The 23,661-nt window shown below is 47.6% G+C and overlaps 1 protein-coding gene across 1 annotated transcript in view; it reads right to left on the reverse strand.

Annotated features, from left to right (window-relative positions):
* The window catches only part of USH2A (usherin), a 683,333-nt gene that overhangs the window by 33,483 nt on the left and 626,189 nt on the right, over nt 1-23,661 (reverse strand). Inside the window, exons 62-64 of the mRNA XM_084773188.1 lie at nt 23,215-23,442; nt 17,422-18,938; nt 13,276-13,597 (exon numbers count right to left, since the gene is read on the reverse strand). Of these exons, the coding sequence (XP_084629314.1) occupies nt 13,276-13,597; nt 17,422-18,938; nt 23,215-23,442 (2,067 nt within the window). The remainder of the gene's footprint in view (nt 1-13,275; nt 13,598-17,421; nt 18,939-23,214; nt 23,443-23,661) is intronic.

Raw genomic sequence — 23,661 nt, forward strand, 5'->3', positions numbered from 1 at the left:
CTACAGATGGGCATCAACTTTCTGCTTGTTGTCCATTAAAAATATGAAGCTGTTCTTTAATTTACTCATTTCCCTCAAAGACTAATTACTGTATTTTGCCTTAAATAATTTTAATTACATGAAGTGTGAACACCTGCCACTAAGCTGCCATACCCACACAGCTGTGAAAATAGTAAGTACTCTTTGAAAACGAAAATTGTCTCTCAGGGGAGTAAGGGAGGAGGGGCTGCTGGACCAGGGTCTTCTGTGTCCTTTTCGGTCCTTGCGCCAGCATTTCTGGGGAGTGGACCTCAGAACATGGGCTTTCAGCGACCCTCTGGCTGATTCTCACACCCAGTATTCTTTGCAAAATAGTACAGAGCGAAGAACAGAGCTACAGACGCAATCTTGTTCCAACTTCTTTTCATGAGTGTCTGTTTAGCGTGAGTTTTAGCATCAGTGCCACCTCCGATCTTTGAACCATATATGAATGTGTGTGTGTGTGTGTGTGTGTGTGTGTGTACACACGCCCAGATAACATCATATGCCTTTGCCAACTCCTTTCCACCTTATTGTTCTTGAGATGAGGCTTCTCACATGGAGCTTGACTGGTCAGCGAGCCCCAGGGATCCTGTCTCAACAGCACTAGGATTACAAGTATGCGTCACTAAACTGGCTGTTTTTTAAAGTTACTTTTTATTTTTGTCCTAGGCTCTAGGGGGTTGCACTCAGGACCTCACATGCATGTACTTTACGAACTTCTGTGACATTCTGTCACATGTGTCCTTGTGGACTATCTGACTAAAAACATTCCTCATAGACTGTTTGACTCAACAGTGTTTCAGTAATTCGGAGGACAAGTTTCTTTCCTGTAGCAGTAAGGAAGAGAACCTGTTGTTTATAGTACCAGAGAATGTAAACACAGTGTTAACAATTCACATCAGAAATTAAAAAAAAAAAAGAACATGAGCAGCCATGCCAGTCATTAATCAGTAGAGTAAATAGGTTGCATGTTAACAGGCAAACAATTAAATTATTTGTTTCCCAGGGGCATGGAATGTGATTGTTATCACACTCCCACGAGGGAGACAAATAGATATTAAGAGGGTCTTTCCAATACCTGTATTGGCTTGGGCCAACAGCTAATTCAATAGATTCGATCCCAACCCGAGCTTCTTACACGGCTCCTGATTTATGGCTTTGGCGCTCTTTAGTCATCAGTCAGCGCAGTTTGCTGCCCGGCACTCATAAATTATGCCTCATAAATAAAAAGATACAATCAAGAAAATCCTATCGGTCCCTCTACAGTCCTGGAGTGGGTTCCCTTGGCATTCACGCTAATGCCTTCTTAAGGGGTGGCTTGCCATGGGTTTGGAATATGTTTGAATAGCAACACGGCAGAAAGGGCTTTGTCAGAACTGTGGGTAGAGAGGCTCACGGCTGAAGGGGGAAAGCAATAAATCTGCAGTTACATGACTACAGAATCATTTTACTTTGTGACCAACCTACTGGCTCCAGCCAGGCAGGGTTACTGGTTGAAGGGCTTTGTGAAGCTGCCTGCTCTGTCATCTACCTGTCTGACTCTTTCATCATCAAATGGGCTTTGCTCAGTGCCTGTGCCGGATTCCTTGCTGGATCTCTGAGCATCTCTCTTGTACAGAGACCCTGTATTCCTAGTTCCTTTTATACAAACACTCGGATCAGGCGAGAAGGAACGTGCTTGCGGCTGAATCCTGGGACCCAGGGGAGGAAGGGGACAGGAGGACAATGCATTGCTTTCTAGTGGGACTTTGAAATTCAGAGTTATGAAGTGACTAAGGAAGTTAGGAGACATCTCCCTGGTCAGAAATGGCTGTCATCCATGCCCGCTGCTGAGGCTGCTGCTGCACTGCCTGAGACTGCTTGGTTGAGGTGACCAGGAGGCTGTTGTAAACTATGAGGTGGGAGACTGGGTTAAACATACTGCAAACACGGAATGAACCTTAATCTGTGTTCATGAGAATGAAGGTTTGCCCTTTACTGCATGCTAAGCTTTGTACTACTTGCATCTGTCCCGCTTTGGAGGAAACAGGAACCTGATGCCATTCAGCCCTCAGAGGGACTAACCAGAGTCCTCTAGTCAGCTTGTTACAGTGCTAGCAGGTGGGTCTGACCCATGGGTTCCCTGTTCCCCAAGAATGAAATGGACCCAGCACAAAACCGTAAACGTACTGATTAAGGCACATCTGTGTGTCAGCTGCTGAGTTCCAACCCAGCATACAATAGTAACCAAGGCTGCAGCAAACATGCCAGTTAATCCACAAGAGCAGAAACAAACAGGTAATGACTCAGGCTAGGAAGGAACTGACGGTACAGGGTACATATGTGCATAGGTGGATACACATATGTGGGTGTGCATTCATACAGCATAGAGGAAAGATGTCAGTCTGTCCATGACCAGGAGTGATATTCAAGCTGGATGCAGTAAGCAGACGCCATGTGAAGACTTGGAGGATCAGATCTTAAAGGAAGAGACTGTGCAAAGACCCCCCCTGTGATGAGTAAGGGCAGGAGGCCAGGAAGATGAAGGCAGGATGAGATACCAGTGAGCCACTCCTCACGGAAGTGGAGGCTGCCTTCCCAGGAGCTCCAGGGTACCTCCCCTACTCACTCTTTACAAGGTTCAGGAGACTGAATGCTTTCTGTGCATCTAATGTTACATTTTAACTTTTTGTATAGATGTCAATGTACTAGCCTTTAATGTCCCTCTCCTCAATATCCTTATGGAAGTCAGGTTTTTAACCCCATTTTCTAGTTGTCCTCGTTTGCTTCCTGTTGTTATGACAAATCACTGACCAAAAGCAACTTGGGAGGAAAGAGTTTGTGGTAGTTTGAATGGGAAGGGCGTCCGTAGACTCATACATTTGTATCCTTGCTCCGTAGTTGGTGGAACTGTTTGGGAAAGATTAGGAGGGGTGTTCTTGTTGGAGGAGTGTCACTGCTTCTGTGCCCTGCCTGCCTACCCCCCACCCCCACTCCCTACTGCTCCTGTGCCCCACCTGCCTGTCCCCACATTCCCTACTGCTCCTGTGCCCTGCCTGCCTGTCCCCACATTCCCTACTGCTCCTGTGCCCTGCCTGCCTGTCCCCACACTCCCTACTGCTCCTGTGCCCCACCTGCCTGTCCCCACACTCCCTACTGCTCCTGTGCCCTGCCTGCCTGTCCCCACACTCCCTACTGCTCCTGTGCAGTGCCTGCCTGTCCCCCTCACTCCCTACTGCTCCTGTGCCCTGCCTGCCTGTCCCCACACTCCCTACTGCTCCTGTGCAGTGCCTGCCTGTCCCCTCACTCCCTACTGTTCCTGTGCCATGCCTGCCTGTCCCCCCACTCCCTACTGCTCCTGTGCAGTGCCTGCCTGTCCCCACACTCCCTACTGCTCCTGTGCAGTGCCTGCCTGTCCCCTCACTCCCTACTGTTCCTGTGCCATGCCTGCCTGTCCCCCCACTCCCTACTGCTCCTGTGCCAGGCCTGCCTGTCCCCCTCACTCCCTACTGCTCCTGTGCAGTGCCTGCCTGTCCCCACATTCCCTACTGCTCCTGTGCAGTGCCTGCCTGTCCCCACACTCCCTACTGCTCCTGTGCAGTGCCTGCCTGTCCCCACACTCCCTACTGCTCCTGTGCAGTGCCTGCCTGTCCCCACACTCCCTACTGCTCCTGTGCAGTGCCTGCCTGCCCCCCCACTCCCTATTGCTCCTGTGCAGTGCCTGCCTGTCCCCACACTCCCTACTGCTCCTGTGCCATGCCTGCCTGCCCCCACACTCCCTGTCATGTTGGTCATGGACTCTAAGCCTCTGGAACTGTGATATCCAATTAAAATGCTTTCCTTTGTAAGTTGCTGTGTCATGGTATTTGGTAACAGCAATAGAACAGCAACTAAAACAGGATTTATTTTGCTTGTCCTTTCATATCATAGTTCATTACTGAGCGAAGCAAAGGCAGGAACCTGGAGGCAGGAACTGAAGGAGAGGTCATGGAGAAATGCTGTTTACTGGCTTGCTCTCCATAGGTTGCTCACCCATCTTATACAAATCCACAAGCCCAGGGATGATATTGCCTAATGTGCGCTGCGCCCTTCACATCCCTCATTAATCACGAAAATGTCCCATAGGCTTCCCTGCAGGGCAGTCTGACAGAGGCGTTTTCTCAGGTAAGATTCCCTTTCCTTTCCCAAATTACTACTGTGTGAATCAAATTGACAAAACTAGTCAGCACAGCAGACAAAAACAGCAACAACAGCAACAGCAGCAGCAGCAACAACAACAGGCTCAGTGAGCACAGACCACTTGCTTAAGATAGAGAACCAGTAAGGTTTACAACCAGGCTGCAGAAGCTTCTGTGCTTCTCACAGGGATGGTGTGATGGGGCTGTGCTCCAGCAGGACAGTCCATAGACGTGGGGCCCGAAGGTTACTGTCAGGATCTGAACTGTTCTTCTCCCTGTTTCATCTGGGCCATTGACTGAGTCATGTAGGTTCCTGACAAGGCAAAACAAGCAGCAGTGCCGCCCTACAGGACTACTTCAAGATCTTAGGAAGCTTTAGTTGTCAACTTGACACAGCCCATTCATCTGACAGGGAAGCCTTGACTGAGGAACGCACAAGATCGCATTGGTGTGTGGACATGTCTATGGGAGACTTTCCTGGTTTTTAAGTGTTGTGGGAGGGCCCAACCCACCGTGAGTGGCGCCATTCCCTAGGCAAGCAGTTCTAGAAAACTAGCAAACCGTGAGCCAGCGCCACCCAGTAAGCGGCCGTGCTCCATGCTTTTTGTATCACGTTTCTGCTTGAGTTCCTACCTCAGCTTCTCTCAGTGATGGAGTGTGAACCACAAGCCAAAACAACCCCCTTTCCCCAGAGCTGCTCTGTCACGGTATTGGTGAGAGCAACAGGAAGGGATCTAGGACAAATGAGTTAATACTTGTAAAGTTGCTCACGTATTTCTTCCTTAGCACATAGCAAACATCACAGAACTAGCAGTGGCCTTCATCTAATCCTTCCTTCACATGAAAAGACAGGGGAGGGAGTGGCCAGCCTGCAGGCAACCCATGGCTCACTTCTGGGTTCCAGCTACTTGATATGGATCAATAAAAGTGTTGCAAACCCTTATAGGATTCTAAATTTAACCAATTTCCTTCTCCTTCTGTATCTTTCCTCACGCTAGAACTTTGAGGGTAAAGAATAAAGAGAAGCCTGGCTTCCAAAAATACCTTTCTTCTTCTTGAGCTGAGCAGATGGCTCAGTGGATAAGAATGTTTTCTGTGCAAGTACTATGACCTGAGTCCAAATCTCCAGGACTCACATAAAAAACTGGGCACCGCTGCCTATGCCTGAAACCTCAGCTCTAAGAGGAGAGGCAGGTAGATCTTGATCGCTTGCTGGGCACCTAACAGTTGGCTTTAGGTTCAGTGAGAGATCTTGACACAGGAAGGTGGAGAACTGCATCGGAAGACACCAGATGTCCTGCTTGGGTTCCCGTATACAGACACACGCTTGCACAACTTGCATGCACACTCATGTATGTGCCCGACACACACACACACACACACACACACACACACACACACACACACTCTATTGTTCTTATATTAACATTTGTTCATCAGATGACATTCTCTAATTTGCCTTACTATCAATTAAAATTTCTCAAACAAGTCATCAAACATAAGGAAAAGAAATATTGGGATGAGCCAATGGGTCCATTAGAGACAGATCTTATTTCTGGTTCCTATTACAAATATGTCTATATGCATCACGGGAAGAACTGTGTGGTTTCCTGGATCTTTATGGGCATCTTAATGATCAGACACAGGAACAGACAGAGAAGTCAATGGATGAGAAGCCCAGCTTCTCAACAGCTACGGCTGAGGGAATCGGATTTACTCACTTGCTTCCACGTGTGGACTTGATGACTTTATTTGACTAAGGTATTTACTTAGAATTTGGTGGAACTACACCATTGGCTCCATGCAATCCATTACAATCGTCAGATTTTTTTCCTCAGTGGCTTTTCAGTCATCAGAGTGGTAAAGGAAAGTCTCTAGGTGCTCCTCTAACCCAGGAAGAATTCTATAATGGAAGTCATTGCTGCGTGGGCAAGCAATGGGCATGCTCTCTCTCCCTCCCTGTCTAATCTCTTTTCCCTCCCTTTCCTCTCTCCTGTGAGAGACAGGGCGGTAATGCCTCCTCATTCTTCAGTGGACTGGTTTGGGTCAAGCAGCTCTTTCATATAGAGCTATGCTCTGTGCAGAGGGCCACCTGTCCAGAGCAGGGCAGGTGTGGCCACGGGAACCTGGGGTGGAGCCAGCTGTCTCTGAAGATGCAGAGCCCCTTCCTGTTCATTCTGCTTTAACCTGGGATATCCTACACATGTATATTCAGACCTCATGTTTATAGATGCAGTATACATAGGCTTCACGGTCTTAATGACTAATTTCCTTCTAGTCCACTTAGGGGGTGTACTCAGGAGCTGGAAAATGTGAAGTGAGTTCTCTGAGGTGCAGCCCCAGCCCTTACTAATCCCACTTTAAGCTGTGGTGGAAGCCACTGTTTCCAGCCTTCTTGTCAAGTGTGGTAACTGGTGTGCAGTATGAACATGGTAGGTAAGCTTTGGGGCACTTGAAGAGCCTGATGGTTAACACTTGAGTGTTACCTTGAAGGGAGTTAGTACTAACACAGACACAAGTCTCTGAGCATCCCTTCTAGGGATTATCTAGATTGATGACTGAGTTGGGAAGATTCGCTCTCAAGTTTGGTGGTACCATGCTATGAGCTGGGCACCCTGGACTAGATGGACTAAAAAGGGGAAAGTGAGCTGCGTACCAGCACTCATTATTTTCCCTTTGTTGTCTGTGGATGCCATGGCACTAGTCCACCCTCCCCGCCCCCATAGTCACACTCTTCCTGTCTGTGGACGCCATGCCACTAGTCAGTGCCCCCCACATACACACAGTCTCCCTGTCTGTGGACACCATGCTGCTACCCCCCCCCACCAACCTCCCCCTGCACTTTTCTTGTCTATGGCTGCCATGACCTCTCCGCCATGGTGGACTTTATCCCTGCAAACCACAAGCCAATCAACTCTCTCTCCTTAAGCTGCTTTGCTTTGATATCTTATGGCAGCAAGTCACTAACACAAGGGACTTTATTTTCACGGTCATCCCACAGGAGCAGGAGTGTTAGTGAGAAGCCACGAGGGCAGGAACAGTTGCCCATCTGCATTAATGATTTATTTCCAGCAAACAACCAACAATAGGAGGTTCAGTTTCACCTCAAGTGAAATATAGGCCCAGCTCTGCCTGTGTTCAGGCGAGAGCTTCTTCCTCGTGTTCTCGTGTTTCTCTCTCTCTCTCTCTCTCTCTCTCTCTCTCTCTCTCTCTCTCTCTCTCTGTGTGTGTGTGTGTGTGTGTGCGTGCGCACACACATAATGTCTCAAAGCAACAAGAAAGGCTGGCAGTGATGGTGGTTTACTAATAAACAGTCCTGAGGGAAGCCAAAGACTCCCCTGGGGCCAAACAGGATGTGCCCATGTGCCCCAAGTTCCTTATCTCTGGGAATTTTTTTTTCTGAGGGGGGCAAAGTTTCCTCCACGCACTCAGGCTCTGCTGAATCGGAACCATGGATAGGCGGCATCAGACATTACCAATAAATCATTTAAAATCTTGAGCTGTGGGAGAGGAGGTGGCGGGAGCTCAGTTCTTGTGGGAGAAACTAACCAAACAAAAGCCTCCATGCTGCCCAGAAATACGTTAGTGAGATTAAGACCTAATTAAATGCAAGTCCAAAGCCAAACAGAAGACGTGCTCAATAAGTTGCTGCTAAATGCGATGTAGAAAATGCTTAGGACAGGGGTCGGTATGGCCATAGCATCAGAAAGCAAGCAAGAAGGCAAGGAGCTGGCACAGATAATCAGGCTCGTGGTGATGGGGGGTGGGGGTGGGTACGGGCTCGCTGCCTTGTGTGAATGGCCAAGTTGATGACAAGGAAGGATGGACTGGGAGGAGTCCCCCCTTCAGAACTCCTTGAGCAGCCATTGGTACTATCTACCACTGGCTACAGACTCACTGGATAGAGCAGAGTTCTCTTCATCTGGGTCTATAGAAAACTGGGGGTGGAGCACGGGCCTGCTAAACACAGGCATCCTACTGACACATGAGATGTATTCTCATAATGTACCTGAATGTTAAATGACAGAGGAGAGGCCACGCGAAATTAAATGTCACCCACATGCACAGATGTAGAGGCAAGAGCTTAACCTCAGCTCTTTTTCTTCAACTACCATCTACCTTCGTTTTGAGCCATCCTCTGGTCTGGGGCTCCCCTAGTAAGCTAGACTGGGCAGCCAGTGAGCCAGAGGGCACCCGTCTCTGCCTCTGCCTCTACCTTCTCAGACCTTTGAGGGCAAATGTTCATCACCATAGCTGACTTCTCTTTCACGTGAGCTCTGGAATTCAAACACGGGCTTTGTGCTTGCACTTTACAGATGAGCCATCTCCCCAGCCCAGCTTTTGTGATCCTAACTCTGTTTTCATTTGGGGAACAGAAGTTGTAAGAGGTTGAAGGAACAGGGATCTGTATCCCCAGCAGATGTCTTTGGTGTGGGGTTGGTACTGGCAACTCTTGCCTTGGATTGAAAGCATGTAGCCTTGATGGAGAAAGAGGACCAAGGATGAGGCATGCTCACCCAGAGGGCTTCATTTTCTCAGTGCTTAGGAGGGAAGACGCATGCTGTAGCAGGTTATGGTTTGAGTCATATTGTGGCGGCTTAAGACTGAAAGCAACCTTCTTGATCATTAATGATTGAGGGTGATAATGACAGTATTAGATTGTTGAGGGCTTCTTATGTGCGGTATCTTGTGCACATTCACTTATATACTGATTTAACCCTAAGGCAAACCTATGTGTTGTACTGAGTCAAGCTACAACTTCAGGAACAAGATAAGATGAGAGAGGGACAGGGGGAGAGAGGCAAGGAGGGATGGAGGGATGGAGGGACAGGGGGACAGAGCAGAGAAATGACACAGCTTTTGGTCTTGCCTTGGGTTGCCATGGCCTGGTATCTAGGCTTTTTCTTGGTGCTGAGGAATTGCTTTCATCTCCTCCCCAGACAAGTAGAATGATTCCCTTGGGTGTAGTCTAGCTCAAACGGTTCCTCTGTTATTGGTTGAACACGGGCTTAATATGATTTTGATGATGTAGGTTTCCACCAGGGCACTAACGACTCAAAGCTTGTAAGTGAAATAGATTTAATACTTATTTATACTTACGTATTATAATGTTTTTTATAAATTTAAGGTACATTTATTAAGTAAGTAAGTAGGTTAGGTTATAATAAGAGGCTGCTGCTATTTTGGTGATGAATAGCTATGTGGGAGAAGAGGAATCCCGAGTGAGTGAAGTCCTCAGAGAACGTATATTGTTGACATTGCTATGAACTCCAAGGCCTTGGGCTCATAGGAAACTGGGAAAGGTATTCCTCATATAGGCCAGGCCCAGGCCAAGCCTTGCTCTGTCTAAGGGCGAGTGTTGCACTAGCTGATCAGTGTGTACAAAAACTAGAAACAACAGCTCCCTCCTCACCCTGGATGCTTACAGCTTGCACACCCTTCCTGACTCCAGACTTTCTGTACATGTGTCTGTCTGTCCTTTCTGCATTCCCTCAAGGTCCCAGTCAGGGTTCCAGGACTCAAGCTAAGTGGGACAAAGCATAACCAATCATTTCTTCTGTCTGAAGATGACACCATGGTCTCTCTTGTATTAGTACAGTTCAAAGCTAAACACTGCTATTGAATGAAGGGGCTTTGGCTCAGGATTTATTTTGCCAAGTTTCACAGTCTGTAGGTTACATAAGTCAATCAGAAGAAGGTAAGATTAACATGGGGTGTGGTGGCACACTCCTTTAATCTCAGCACTCTGGAGACAGAGGCAGGTGGATCTTTGTAAACTCAAGTCCGGCCAGGGCTACATAGCAGGCCCTGTCTCAAAATAAGGAATGAACTAACTAACTAACTAACTAACTAACTAACTAACTAACTGGTAAAGATATGAATTTCTTTGTATTCTTGTAGCTTACCCTTTCTAGAGCTGGGTTCTTCAGAGAAGACATGGCGCTGTCTTCTGAAGGAGCTCCTCCAAATCTACATTGTTGAGTCTTAGTCCCAGCACAATGGCATTTGGAATTAGATCTTACAGAGTGAAGAGTTATTGTCAGGTGGGGTCCCACAGATGTGATAGGCGTTCTTACGAGAGACTAGACTCTCCCTCTGTGTCCTCTTCCTCTTGCCCTACTCCCCTCCATCTCTTACCTGCTTTGTGAGATACAATGAGAAGGTGGCATTTGCAAAGCAGAGTGCTCCCTCACCAGACATGGCAGCTCCCGACACCTTGACCTTAGACTTCTAAATCTCCAGCATTGTGAGCAATAATATTTGATATATACGTTGTATGGTGTGAGAAACTCTGTCATAGCAAGTGCAAACTAGAGGGAAGGCATGAAGAAGCTAAATTGCCCAAGTATTCTAAAGGCTAGGTGTTACCGTCTCTCTCCTTCCCCTGCTAGCCCAGCACCTGTACTTGGGGAGCTTTGGTGGGGATGCACAGTACTCTACTGAGGTTTTAACCCATCTGCTTCTGGTGGGGACTCTAACGGTCCCTTCTGTGTTCCCTTAGCAATGCTCCCTCCATCCTCTTCTTGGAGAAGACCATTGGTTGAGTAAAAAGCAGCAGCCTCCAGTGCACCATGGCTCCTTCAGCCTTAGGACCCAAGACCAGACCGTCAGTCACATCAGTGAGTCAGATAAAGTGTCCTGCAAGGTTGAGCTGTCACCCAGTCACTGGGCACCAGAAGCCTTTGAGTGTGTGGGGGTGCTTATCGCAAAAACCTGTCAATGTGGGGAAGTTTCCGGAGAGCTAATTAGTCCCTGTCAGGATGAGTCAGTGAGAGGGAGCCCTGGCAGGCCCCGGAACTCCGTGGTGAGCCGTTGCCTTAAGCGAGAGTATGAATATGAATGCAGAGTTACCTGGAGCTGCTCATTAGCCAGACATCTCTCCCTGAGGTAAAAGCTAAAGTGCAGGGCTGGGGGGCAGAGCTCAGTGTACAAGGCTTGCTCGGCTTGCATGTGCAAAGCCCTGGGTTCCACCCTCAACTCTGTAAAACCCTGGGACAGCTCAGGGGGGAGGCATACCAGATCCTTCCAGAAGCCTGTGGGAAGACCACTGTCCTAAGTGACTCTCTCATTCATCAAGAGATTTCTGACAGGAATTTGAGGTATAAAGAGTATAGGTCAGCACAGTCCAATTGGGAAGTGCTCGAAGTAGAAAGTGGTACTATAAGGGAAAACACCTGTTGGGTGTGTAGGTTTCCCATGGCTCTGCCTAATAGGCATGCGGTACCTGTTTAGGCAAGGTGTCTTCCTGAATGGATTCCATGCATGGAGGCATGAGAGCACCCTGATTCCAGCAGACGGCCCTGTATTTGGCACTCACGCCACACACAGAGACACAGACGTTCACATAATTAAAAACAAGAATGTAGCCAGGTGTGATGGTGCACACCTTTAATATCAGCAGTCAGGAGGCAGGGGCAGCCGGATCTGTACTACGAGGCCAGCCTGGTCCTCAAAGAGATTCCAGGACAGCCAGGGCTTCACAGAGAAACCCCGTCTCAAAAGGCCAAAAGAAAACAACAACAACCAACCAACCAACCAACAATCAAACAAACAAAACACAAGAATGTAACAAAGTATGTCTCCAGTTTGCTCTGCGACCATTCCTGCATTATCCTGTTAGCTATCTTATTTTAAAGCAATATTTCTGTGGAAACATATTCATATCTGAGCGGGATAAGTAAGTAAATGCTATAAATAGCCTCCCATGTATTTGGATTAGGCCTTGCAACCAAATAGTTGGCACCAAACCAAGAGAACACTCTTGCTTTTAAGAGAGTTTTTAGATTTGTAATTACAAACAGTAAATTTGGATTTATGTTTATTTCTCCATCTCAGGAGTTGATTTACATTTTTGATACCAACCTCCTCAGGCAACTTGTGCAAACACAATGCTATCTTGAGACATCCTTGTCATGCATAAAATGTTACCTCTAACCAAATCATCCCATTGATTTCTATCTGTCAGACCCCTAGTCATTTTATCGTTATTTCTGATTTTGACTCTCCTGCCTCAGCGTCTACAGTGCTGGGATTACAAGCGAGCACCACCCTGGCCGTGTTACTGTAGTGCTGGGTTCGAACCTGGGGAGTTCTTCCTGCTAGGCGGGCACTCTGCCAACTGAGCTGCAGCCCCTTGACAAGCCTTTCAGACTTAGTCTTTTTTATTGACGATTTGCCTTAGCGTTTGCCTGACCTTCGTGGGTTATCCATCAGCGTGCTTCTTTGCACTGCAAGCTAGAGAAACTGAGTTTGGCTTAAGTAGAAGAGACGCCATGTGAGCCTATGACACTAAGGGGACAGCTGAAAAATAGTGCTGGAAACTGTGTGAAAAGAGACTTTGACTTTGAGCTGAGGGACTCTATCAAGACTTCTAAGCTCTGCCTTGGAGACTTCCAAGTCGCTGGGTAAAATCAAGCCCAGTGTGAACGTGTGGCTGAGCCCAGCCCTGCATGCATCACTTGTCTAGGAAATGCATTGCTGCTGCAGGGATAGTGAGTGCATATCCAGGGGTAAAACAAAACCCTCCCAAACAGTCTTATAGGTTTCCAGATGTTTTCTGAATATCATTCCCAAGTCTTAGCCTTTTAAGAGCTATGTGAAGTCGTTTAAACACTTCTGCTTGAGGGGTGAATTGTTCTTAAACTTCTTTTATTTCCATAAGCAGCTTAGTTACAGCCTTTTGAGGCCTCTCGACTTTTTATCTTTTTCCTGGTCATGGTGACCATCGATGTTTGCCACTATGCTCTATTTTGATTTGTAACACCTGAGGTATTTCCCCTAGGGTGGTTTAAGGAATACTTAAGACCAAGACAACACAGGTGGGAGGAACCCTAATGGTAGAACCATGTCACTGATAAACAATCCATCTGTAACCCACAGAAAAAGCACGTGTATGTACCAAGGACCAAACACATGAAGAGGGTTAATGGACAGTCTTCCCTTGCTCACCCACTACCTAAAACAGTCAAAGGCTGTTACAACCTTCTGCCAAACTACATTTCATGGCTTTTGGAATCACGAGGAACATTGTAGAAGGAATCTCTGATGGGTGTGCACAATCTCAGCTTGGATTTTGTAAGGCATACAGAGTTCTTACCTGATACTCATACTCTGTGAAAGGCAGGAGCTCCGAATCCACAAATGAGCTTGAGCTTCCATTGTAGACTGGCAACGGACTGGATGTCTCAGGCCAAGCCACTATCTGTCTTCTGTACAATTCAAAGCATATGATTTTTCCATTTGGCTGGAGTGGTCCTGCCCACCACACAGCTACTATGGGCTGGAACCCCCCTGCAGCTGTCCGCACATCCAGATGCGGGGCTGGTTGCATCAGAGGTGGGACCTCTGTGGTCTGGGTAGATGTCCACTCGCTAGAGGCACATCCGAGGGCAGTGCAGGCTTGGACACGTGCTTCATACCTACAGGAAAACATGGTCAAATCACAGATGATTCTTAGATCTGTCTGGGTCATTTTTTAAAAGGCCACATGTTTTCAGGGGGAAAGGTTTACATTTATTCATATAGACAGCTAGATATTATATAATAACAAAGTCATATTTTTATGGGAAATTTTGAGCATTTCTAATCTTCCAGTTTTCAAACTCAAAAAAAAAAAAAAAAAAAAGACCTTCATCTGTGTGGTGAGCGGTCAGTTCTTAGTTCTTGCCTAGAGACAAATGGAGTAAAGAAACTCTTGGTCTCCTCTCCAGCATGAAAATTCTGGTGTTGTGAAAACTACTTACTGCTTTGCACATGTCCCAGACTCCTCCTACCCTGGCAGCCGGGGGCCAAACTATTCCCTGGGAATGTCTTCAAATTCAGAAGGGGTGTTGCCAAGTTACGGTCTCTGTGGTAATGAATCTTCTCACCTGATACTTGACATCTTGAAACAGGTTCCTTCACCTCACACAAAGACCTCTGGGGGCAAAGTTAACCCCCATACACACTAGATTATCCATCATAGAGACACCTTATCACCATCCAGCCAAGCTCTGCTAATCAATTATGTTTTGCCTTATAGCTGGTATCTACTGCTTGGAAAGGTTAGGTTTCCATAGCAGAGCCTTCTCCAACACAATGGCCCTTGGTGGTGCATGTCCCACTGACTTCAGGACACGCCAACCTTTTCTCAAGAAAGGCTCTACCTCCTCCCCCCTCCCCCCCCACTGCCCTTGGGTCCGGTTGTTTCTGCTCTTTTCCCACTTCCTCTCCCTTTGTCGCCGTCTTCTGCTCTTGCTTGCTTAATTAAGCTTTTCATTTCCTTCGTGACTTTGTGATTGTTAGTGCGAACTGTCAGCTTGACAGGTCCTGGGAACACCTCAGTGAGGAGCCTTTGGGCACACCTTCCAGGGATGACTAGCCTCTGGGCATGCCTAGGTGGGATTGTGTTGATTACGTTCACTGAGGTGGGAAGACCATCCAGAAAGAAGAGCAGGGACTACCACTTCCTGGGGGGGGGTGAGGTGGGCTCCCACACTCAACACAAAAGGGAAAGTGAGTGAGGCACTGCCCTTCCTCTCACCCTGCTACTTGACACGGGATACCACGTGACCAGACGCCCTAAGCTCCTGGCTGCCACGTGAGCAGCTGGCCTCAGCTCCTGTCACTGTGGCTTCCTCACCGTGATGGGCTGAATCATCTGTGAACCTGTATGAGCCCTGCCCCTATTAAGTGGCTTTTGTCAGAGTATTTTATCTCAGCACCGGGAAACGTAAGGAAAACAGGCATCTTTCATTCTCCTTCGCCCTCTGACCTCTCTTTCACATGTCCACTGTCCTGCCATTGCCAGCTGCTCAGTGAGCAACTGTGTATGTAGGGCCAGACTGATAAACCAACTGTTGGGTTGGTTTTGATTTTCCATACAGGGAAGGCTTTTATGGACTATCTGTGGCTAGTTTTAAAGTTCTAGATCAAGCGAGGGATGCGACTGGCTTGGTAGAATGCTTGCCTAGAACCAAAAAAGGCCTAGCAGTGCTTTAATTGGGCAGCATTGTGTAAACCGGCAATTCATGCATGGGTGAGGCAGAGGAATGAGGACCAGAAATTCAAGGCTGGCCCAGGCTACGTGAGACACTGACTTAAACAAAACAAACGAAAAATTTGGCTGTGGTGACAGAGTCCGGTAATTCCAGCACTTGGAACGTGGAGGCAGGGGCATCAGGAGTCCAGGATCATCCTTGATGATGTAATGAGTTTAGTCCATAGTGAGCTCTACAAGACCCTTTTCTGAGGGCTAGAGAGATGGCTCAGAGGTTAAGAGAGCTGCCTGTTCTTCAAGAGGTCCTGAGTTCAATTCCTAGCAACTACATGGTGGCTCACAACCATCTATAATGTAATCTGATGCTCTCTTCTGGCCTGTGGGTGTATATGCAGGCAAGCACTGCACACATAATAATAAATAAGTAAATGTTAAAAAAAAAAAGCAGGGCATGGTGGCACACGCTTTTAGTCCTAGTACTCGGGAGGCAGAGGCAGGTAGATCGCTGTTAGTTCGAGGTCAGCCTGGTCTATAAAGTAAGTTCCAGGACAGGCAGAGCTATACAAAAAATAAAAATAAAATAAAATAAAATAAATCTTAAAAGCAATCACCTTTTTTTCTGGTTCTAGAAGATTGTCAAGCTGCTCCTGACTGACCAGCTGGGGTGCCCAAAGGTGGACACATTGCTTTGTATTCTGTCTAGTAAATGTTAATATGATTTAAAACTCACAAAAACAAAAAGGATATCAACAGACATCGCTTTGATACTCCGTTACATTTCACCGGTGTCACTGTTAAAGGGGACGCTGCCTCTCCATGCATCCTTAGTGTCCTTGCTAGGATTACCACATTAGCCATTTCATGCCTTTATTTTCTCTAGAAAGGGTGCTATTTTGACATCTGGGAAGCCATTTTCTCTAGAAATCCTTTTAGATATTAGGGCTCAAAAGGAGGTAAGGTGGAAATGATTTTGCTACTTGTGCTGTAGTCACGTAAAGAGGGAGCTCTGACAGACAGCAGGGCTCCTCACCAACATAGGCTTTTGAAATGTCCTCAGTATCGAGAGATAAAAGCCAACTCACATAGCATGTAGATTAGCTGTGCAGAATACCTGAAGAGCTTTTAATTACTGTTTAATATTTAATATGATGCTAAATAATTGCCCTGAGTAGATGCATAAGACCATGAATGCTTCATTCAAACAGAACTATCCACCAGAGATAACCGTGGCAGTGTCTAATCTACGCGCCAGGACATCATAATTACAGCTGAGTTCTACCTGTGCTGGCTGGACATCAACACTTACAGACTTCAAAATAATTTTTTTTAAGTGGCTCTATTCATTTCCCTAAATTTCATACACACGCGCGCGCGCGCACGCACACACACACACACACACACACACACACACACACAATGCCTTTTATTACTCTACTCTCTTCTGTGGGGATGTCGGGTCCCTGATGTGGGATGGGAGAACACTCAGAGCTTCTAAGGGCGTTGGTGTAGAATACCCCAGTGCATACCACAGAGGCTGGATCTAGAACAGCACGCCCTAGGAAAGCATTGCCATCTGAGCAGTCCTGAGTTCAAGACTGAGAGAGTTTCTGCAGTGGATACAGAACTCAAAGACCCCCATATCCCAGGAAGAGGTGCTGGGCTTGAATAAAGCAGGACTAACCACTAGAAAACACTGACAAACGCTGACACAGTATAGTTCTGCCTGATATAATTTAGTTCTGTGTATGCGTGTACATGTGTATGCATGCGTGTGTGTGTGTGTGTGTGTGTGTGTGTGTGTGTGTGTGTGTGTGTGTGTGTTTGGAGACTAGAGGATAGCACAGAGTCCTCAGTCACTCTCCACATTATTTTTGGAAAACAGGCTCTCTTCCTGAGTCTGGAGCTCACTGACTCAACTAGTCAGTGTCTGGTAACTTGACGGTCTTGGCTCTACCTGCCATGTGCCCACCATTATGAGGTTATAGGAACAAGCCCATCTGTTATGTGTGTGCTAGTGGCCTAACTCAGACTGCAGTGTTTGGGTTGCAGGTACTTTACCCACTGAGCCATATTTCCTTACAGCTTAGTAACTGTTCAGGGCCTGCCAGAGCTCTATTCTCCAGAGGCCGTGAAAGCATGATGTAGTTAAACGACAGTGGGAGGAGTCAGCTTTGCGCATCTTGCCTTGGGAGCCTCATTGGCAGCGACAGACTACAGCAGAAAGGACAGTGACCTGCTTCCAGAAAACCCAGCTTGTCTGCTTACCTGTGAAACGGCTTCAGGTGCTTTACTGTGAGTGACCGAGGACCAAAAGAGCTATGTGATGTATTAATGTGTATAGTTCTGATTTCACTTTCAAACAGCTCACGGATGAAGAGGGTGTAGTTGATGATGTCACCGTTCGTCCTCACTGGAGCATCCCAGTCCACTAAGATGTCAAGGTCACCCCCAGCACGCAGCTTCGGAGGCTCTAAACCTGAGGGAGCTGAAGGGCTGGTTCGATCCTTGACAAGGGGGCTCACGACACTTCCCTGGCTGTTGGTAGCAGTCACGGAGTAGCCGTACTCCACACCTGGAGTAAGGGTAAAATCATGGTAGCGAGTTTCTAGCCCTGTATATACAATGGCTCCATCTCTCCGAAGCTCATAATTTCTGATCTGGCCATGTGGGTTTCTTGGCGGTTTCCATGTAATTTCTATTGATTCTGAGCCTGTGACGTGCAGTATTGGGGGGTCCATGTCCTCTGGTGGGGCCTCCATTGTCCAGGTGGATGCCTGCCCACTAGCAGTGCATCCTCCATTTGTACAGGCCACAAGGGAGAGATTGTATTGAGTAGAAGGCTGCAGGTTGGAAACCAGAAAGGACAGGCCCTGGCCAGCCTGGTACTCCTGACCGTCACATCTAAGCAAATATTTAACAATCTTTCCATTTTGGATTGATGGCGGCGACCAAGACACATTTATCTGGTGGGCGCTGATGGCCCAAAGAACTGGAGGGCTGACTCCCGACGGAGGTGCCTCGGGAGTGGTGATGCTGCTGGGTTCGCTGGTACAGCAGCCAGCACTTGTGCAGGCGAGGACTGCGTAAGAGTAAGTTGAAAAGGGAAGCACCTGGCTGTCAGTGTAGTTGACGGTGCTGGCGCTGAGACTGAATGGATGTAGCACTCCGTTCCTTTTAAGCCTGTAGGACTGGATAACGCCATTAGGGTGTTGGGGTGGAAGCCAGGAAATCAGCAGCTGGGGGGGATTCATAGACACATAGGATATCTCTGGTGGGGAGAGGCCTTCTGGGGGTGCCTGCAACGTCCTTACCGCATTCCAAGAGCTACAGGTGTGCCCTGCAGAATTCCAAGCGCAGATTCTGTAGGTGTAGTGCCTCCATGGCTGCAGGCCCGTGTCATTGTACACCCATTCCTTCCCTTCAGTGTCATGCTCTGTGAAAACAGTGTTCTCATCGGCCTGTGTCGTCTCATTACCCCAGTCCTCTCCCTCCAAGTGTCTGCGAATCACTTCATAACGAATTATCTTCCCATTTGGGTTAGCTGGCCGAGACCAGTGCAGCCTTACATTGGTGGGCTCCACAGACAGGACGGTGGGAGCCATCTGAGAATCTGGAGGGGCTTCCTCCGTCCAGAGAGGCTGGGGTGCGGAGTGAGCACAGCCCGCTGCTGTGCAGGCCTCCAGGGTCAGGGTGTAGGGAGTGAAGGGGGTCAAGCGCCTGAAGAGGAACTGTCGGCCCAGGCCGGAGTACTCCAGGAGCCCATCGCTGAAGATGTTGTACGCCTGCAGGATGAAGAGGAGAGGATGGCAGTAGAGTGCAGGCATTTAGTCTCTCTGAAACATCGACATCCCTGCCTGATACCAGTGGTCCTACCCCATCGGCATTCAGATGCTGGCTTCAGAAGTGGGATCCCCCCCAGTTAATGGAAACGCAACAGAAAACCCTTTGAAAGGTTGGATACAATTTAAGCATTGGCCCCAAGTGCAGGCTGTGGAAAGCTAGGGCTCACACAGCCCTCACAAAGCTTGAATGGCAGGAAGACCACTCAGATCTCTTATTTATAAACAACCCATGCTTCTGATCTCATCCTGATTAGGGCACATAGGGCTTATCTGAACAATTTGCCTTTCGTCAAATTTCCTGTGAAATGGAATTATATTGCTAGACACCCTTACTACAGGATGCAAGGGCTGAAGATATGCAACTACAGCTATATGTCTGTGTTTGTGTGTAGGCTCACATGTTATACAAATGTATACACATATAGGCACATATATATACGTAATACATGGGCACACATTTACGTAGTTTTAATAATAGCACGGGCAAGAGAAATGCTTTGTTTTCTCTTTGAAGTCATAGAAGAATTGATTGCTTATTTGGTGGTGTTTGCCTTTGGTCTGGGCAAGACCATCTGTGCTCATCACACCCGGAGTCTTAACCTCTGTAGCCATCATTTGTAATTACACGGAGCTGACAAATACTATCTGGCTGGTCCATAAATCTCTATTAGGCAATTATAAAACGGTAACCCTATTTTTCCCCTTTGCGTCTGTTCTCTCATTGTCCCAAGTAATTATTCTATTTTGTATCCTTTCCCTGTTAACTGCCAGCGTGCTGTCCTCTCCCTCAGAGTTGGCTGTTGGCATGCCCACACACTCCATTGAGAAGCAGATGAAGTCAGAGATGGGCCCTCCTGCTACATGTTATCACCCTTACATTCGTGTGAATCCCAAGTCTTATACTCCAGCTGGTCTCTAACTTACAGAATCTCAGCTTCCGGGTTTTAGCTACAGCCTGGTGAGAAGCCATATTGGAACAGCCATTTTTGTCACTTTCAGCTTGGTAGTCAACAAATTACACAGTTAATAATTTATTATAAAATAGTCTTTGTGGGAGATTATTCTCGTCTACTATAGGCTAATCTAAGTGTTCAGAGAATAAAGCAGGCCAAACTATGGTACTCAGACATTAAGTGTTTAGAATATATTTTCAACTGAATAATACATTCAATTAGCAATGGCTTTGTTTGGATGTATCCTAGGGTAAACTGAAGAGTATCCATGGTCATCTTGCCTTCTGGATCTATCTATACCAAAGTACCTATGCCCAGTTAAAAGTCACTTATGCAGGACCATGGGGTGCAGGGCTTTAATCCCAGCACTTGGGAGGCAGAGGCAGGTGGACCACTGTGAGTTCAAGGGCAGCCTGGTCTATAAGGCGAGTCCAGGACAGCCAAGGCTACACCAAGAAACTCTGTCTCGAAAAACCAAAAACTAAACCAAACCAAGCCAAACTAAACCAAACCAAACCATAAAAGCCACCCATGGCATCACTCTCCCTCCTTCTCTACGGACTTGACTCTTGCAATTATTCACATTATCTCTTCCATCACCAATTTCTCTCCCTCTCTGGCCATTTCAATTAGTATTTAAGTTGCTCTTGTATCTCATTGATTTTTACATAAAAGTCTCAACACCCTCATCTCCTGGCTACTGCCCCATTCTCTGTTGTCCGTCCCACCTAAGTTTCTTCAGCGAGTCGCCATCTTCCTTCTTGGCCACCATCTTTTCTGTAAGCCACCCCACTCGGGTGTCCTTCCCTAGCGTGTAGTCTTCATGCCAAGGTCACGTTGTTGACCTCCCTCCTCCCCAGTCCAGGTCCACTCTTCCATTAGCATGTCACGTGTCATCTCAGCAACATCCAGCATCTTTTCACTTTTGGGGTGCCCTAATCACCTAGCCTTCCCTCGACATCCTTTTTCTCATTTCATCTTCCTCTGGCTTCTCTTCCTCTTCATGACCTCCAAACTCCTCATGCCCTGGGGCTTAACCCCAGGCTCTCTTCCTCATCACTAGCTACAGTCTCTCTGTGGACACTCTGTCCATCCTCATGGTTTTAAACGTGGCTGCCTGCTAGCCGACTGTAGCTACATATCTCAGCAATGGCCTCTTGTGGAGTTCTGGCCTTCAACGTCTGATTACCTGCTCGCCCCTCAAGCCTATTCCTCTTCCCACTTTCCCAATTAGCTGACTCCTCAAGGTCAGAGCCCAGAAGCCAGTCTGAGGAGTCACCACCTCTCTTTCCTTCATGGCTCAAACCTGGCCCATGAACAAAAATGTCCTCTTTACTTGACATACATCTCCAACGCCCCCATATTTCCTGACTTCACACTTTCCACTCCGATTTGAACCATCTAATTTGAATTCTACCCTGAATTCTCCAACAGGGTCTAAACTCTCCTAGTCTCTCACAGGTCAGGCGTGTGCAGCCAGAGTGAGGAATTTGATCATGGTATTCCTCGGCTTTAAGCCTTCGGTAATGTTTTGCTGAACCCCGAGCAATTTCTCTGTTCCTTGTCACAGCCCACAAGGTTGGGCCCACTCTGCCTCTGGTCTTTCCTGGTGCCATCTTTTCCTCCTTTCCAATGCTTCATCCACACAGGCTTCCTTCGTTTTCTTGAGCACACCAAGGTCACCCCTGCCTCCGGGCCTTGCATTTGCTGCTCATTTTGTCTGGGACATTTTGCCCCCATATCTTCACATGACTGCCTCTGTCTTGTCATTCAGGGCTCAGCTCAAATGTCAACTCAATTCAAATGATTATCCATTTTAAAATAGCCTGAGCAGGCATAATTACATGACTCTATTTAATTTTCTTTATAGCATCATGGCTCTCTGAAATTCCTTTGCTTGTTTATTTACCAGCTTACTGTTTGTGCCTCTGCCTTTCTGTGACTCAACATCATGTCTGCATTTATTCACACCCATGTAAAGGCCTTGACAGCAGAGGCCTTTTCTGTCTTGTTCCCCCTTGAATAAGTGCACAGCACTTAGTAGAAGCTCAATAAATATTTGGTGAAATGCATATGAAGGGGAAGGGGAGTCAATATTCCGGCTGTCAATCATGTTCAGGAGAAGCTGTCATTGGGGGGTAAAGGATAAATACAGAAAGAGCTCTGATGGGCAGAGGGGGGAAGATCTGTTGCCAGGGAGGGTCTGAGAGCTGAGATTCACCATTTAGGTCTGTTGCCCTGGAGGAGGGGTAGTCTGATGTCTGCTGGTGGAAAGTGGCTTGCCTCTGAGTCTCTGTTGATGGCCACAGGGCCTCTAGCTAAGCAGAGAGGCAGCCCAGTGGAAGGCTCAGGAAGTTGGAGCTGGTTCCAGAGGACCCTGGGCTACAGCTCTTATTTCCCATCCCATTCTTATTCCAGGACCCTGGGGAGTTGGAGTTTAGTCTTAACTGTTTCATGTAAACTTGACATGGGCATCTCCACCCATGGGGACAGTGGTAGGAGCAGGCAGCGGATACAGCTGCTGTCGTGGGGATTCTGTCATCCTGACCCATGGAAGGACCACAGTGGGAAAGCCAGAGGAGAGGACTGGTCGGTGAGGTGCTGCCAACCTTGGGAAGAACATCAAAGAGAACAGGTAGGTCTACCTCATGTGGGAAAGGGCTCAGTGCTTCAAAATGAGGACTGTTCATGGAAATTCTGTCTCTTTTATATCCCCAGGTTGTGAGGCCAAGCTCCACAAGTGACATTTTAAAGACTATTTTTTTCAGGGATACAGGTGGGGGTCAAGGGGTTAGTGGACAGCGGTGTCTTTCTTAGGGAATCAGGCAGAGTGTGAATTAGGTAAGGCTTAAGGAAGTTCCTGAGGTAAGGCAGCTCTGGGGGCAGTGAGGTCAGAGCCACTTAGGGTTCAGAGCTCCTGGGACTTGGAGATGTCCAACCCCTCCTCATCGTTAGCAATGTTGCTGGAAGCATCAACTTCACCTTTATGAGCCTCATGAAGTTTAGTGGGTCCCACCTACTGGGGTGGATGGGTGGATTAAATGAGGCCATCTTGGCACACTGCTGGGCCCATGGCAGCGCCTGCCACCCTAGCTCCCCCAGCTGTTCTCCACTGATCTAAGATGAAGTGCCCTGAGGAGCCATCAAGGAGAATTAGCCCAGCTGGGAAGCTGGTGTTCTCACAGTGACCTGATGGCACGTCAGGGTTCATCAATTTATCAGGAAGATGACCAGTGTGACTTCGCACGCTGGGTGGACTTTACCTTGATCACTCCATTGGTTCTCACTGGCTCTGCCCACTGCAGTAGCAAAGCTCGGCCATTTTCTCTCTGCTCCACTGTAAAGTTGATCAGCCCACTTGGGGAAGATTCGAAAGTTTTAATCAGGGTCCAAGGGCTTGACACTTCTCCTGCACTGTTGGCAGCTACCAGGCCAACATGGTATGTTGTGAATGGTTCTAATCCAAAAAGATGGGCCTGATGGCTTGTTCCCTGTAAGAAAGATGGTGGGTTAGGGATTGTTTAGAAGCTGATAGATGCTTCTTCCCAGCTGCTCGGCCATGTCAGGACACACACTGTTAGCAACAGTAGCCTAGATATACAGCAAATGTTTAACTAGCATTGATGAGAGGGTAGGTGTTCTTTTTGCATGCTCTTGTCAACATTCTGAATATATCAACAAATACAGTGGTTCTCAACCTGGGGGTCTTG

The sequence above is a fragment of the Acomys minous genome (genome assembly GCF_964271855.1).
Source record: "Acomys minous genome assembly, chromosome: 1".
NCBI classification, from domain to species: domain Eukaryota; kingdom Metazoa; phylum Chordata; class Mammalia; order Rodentia; family Muridae; genus Acomys; species Acomys minous.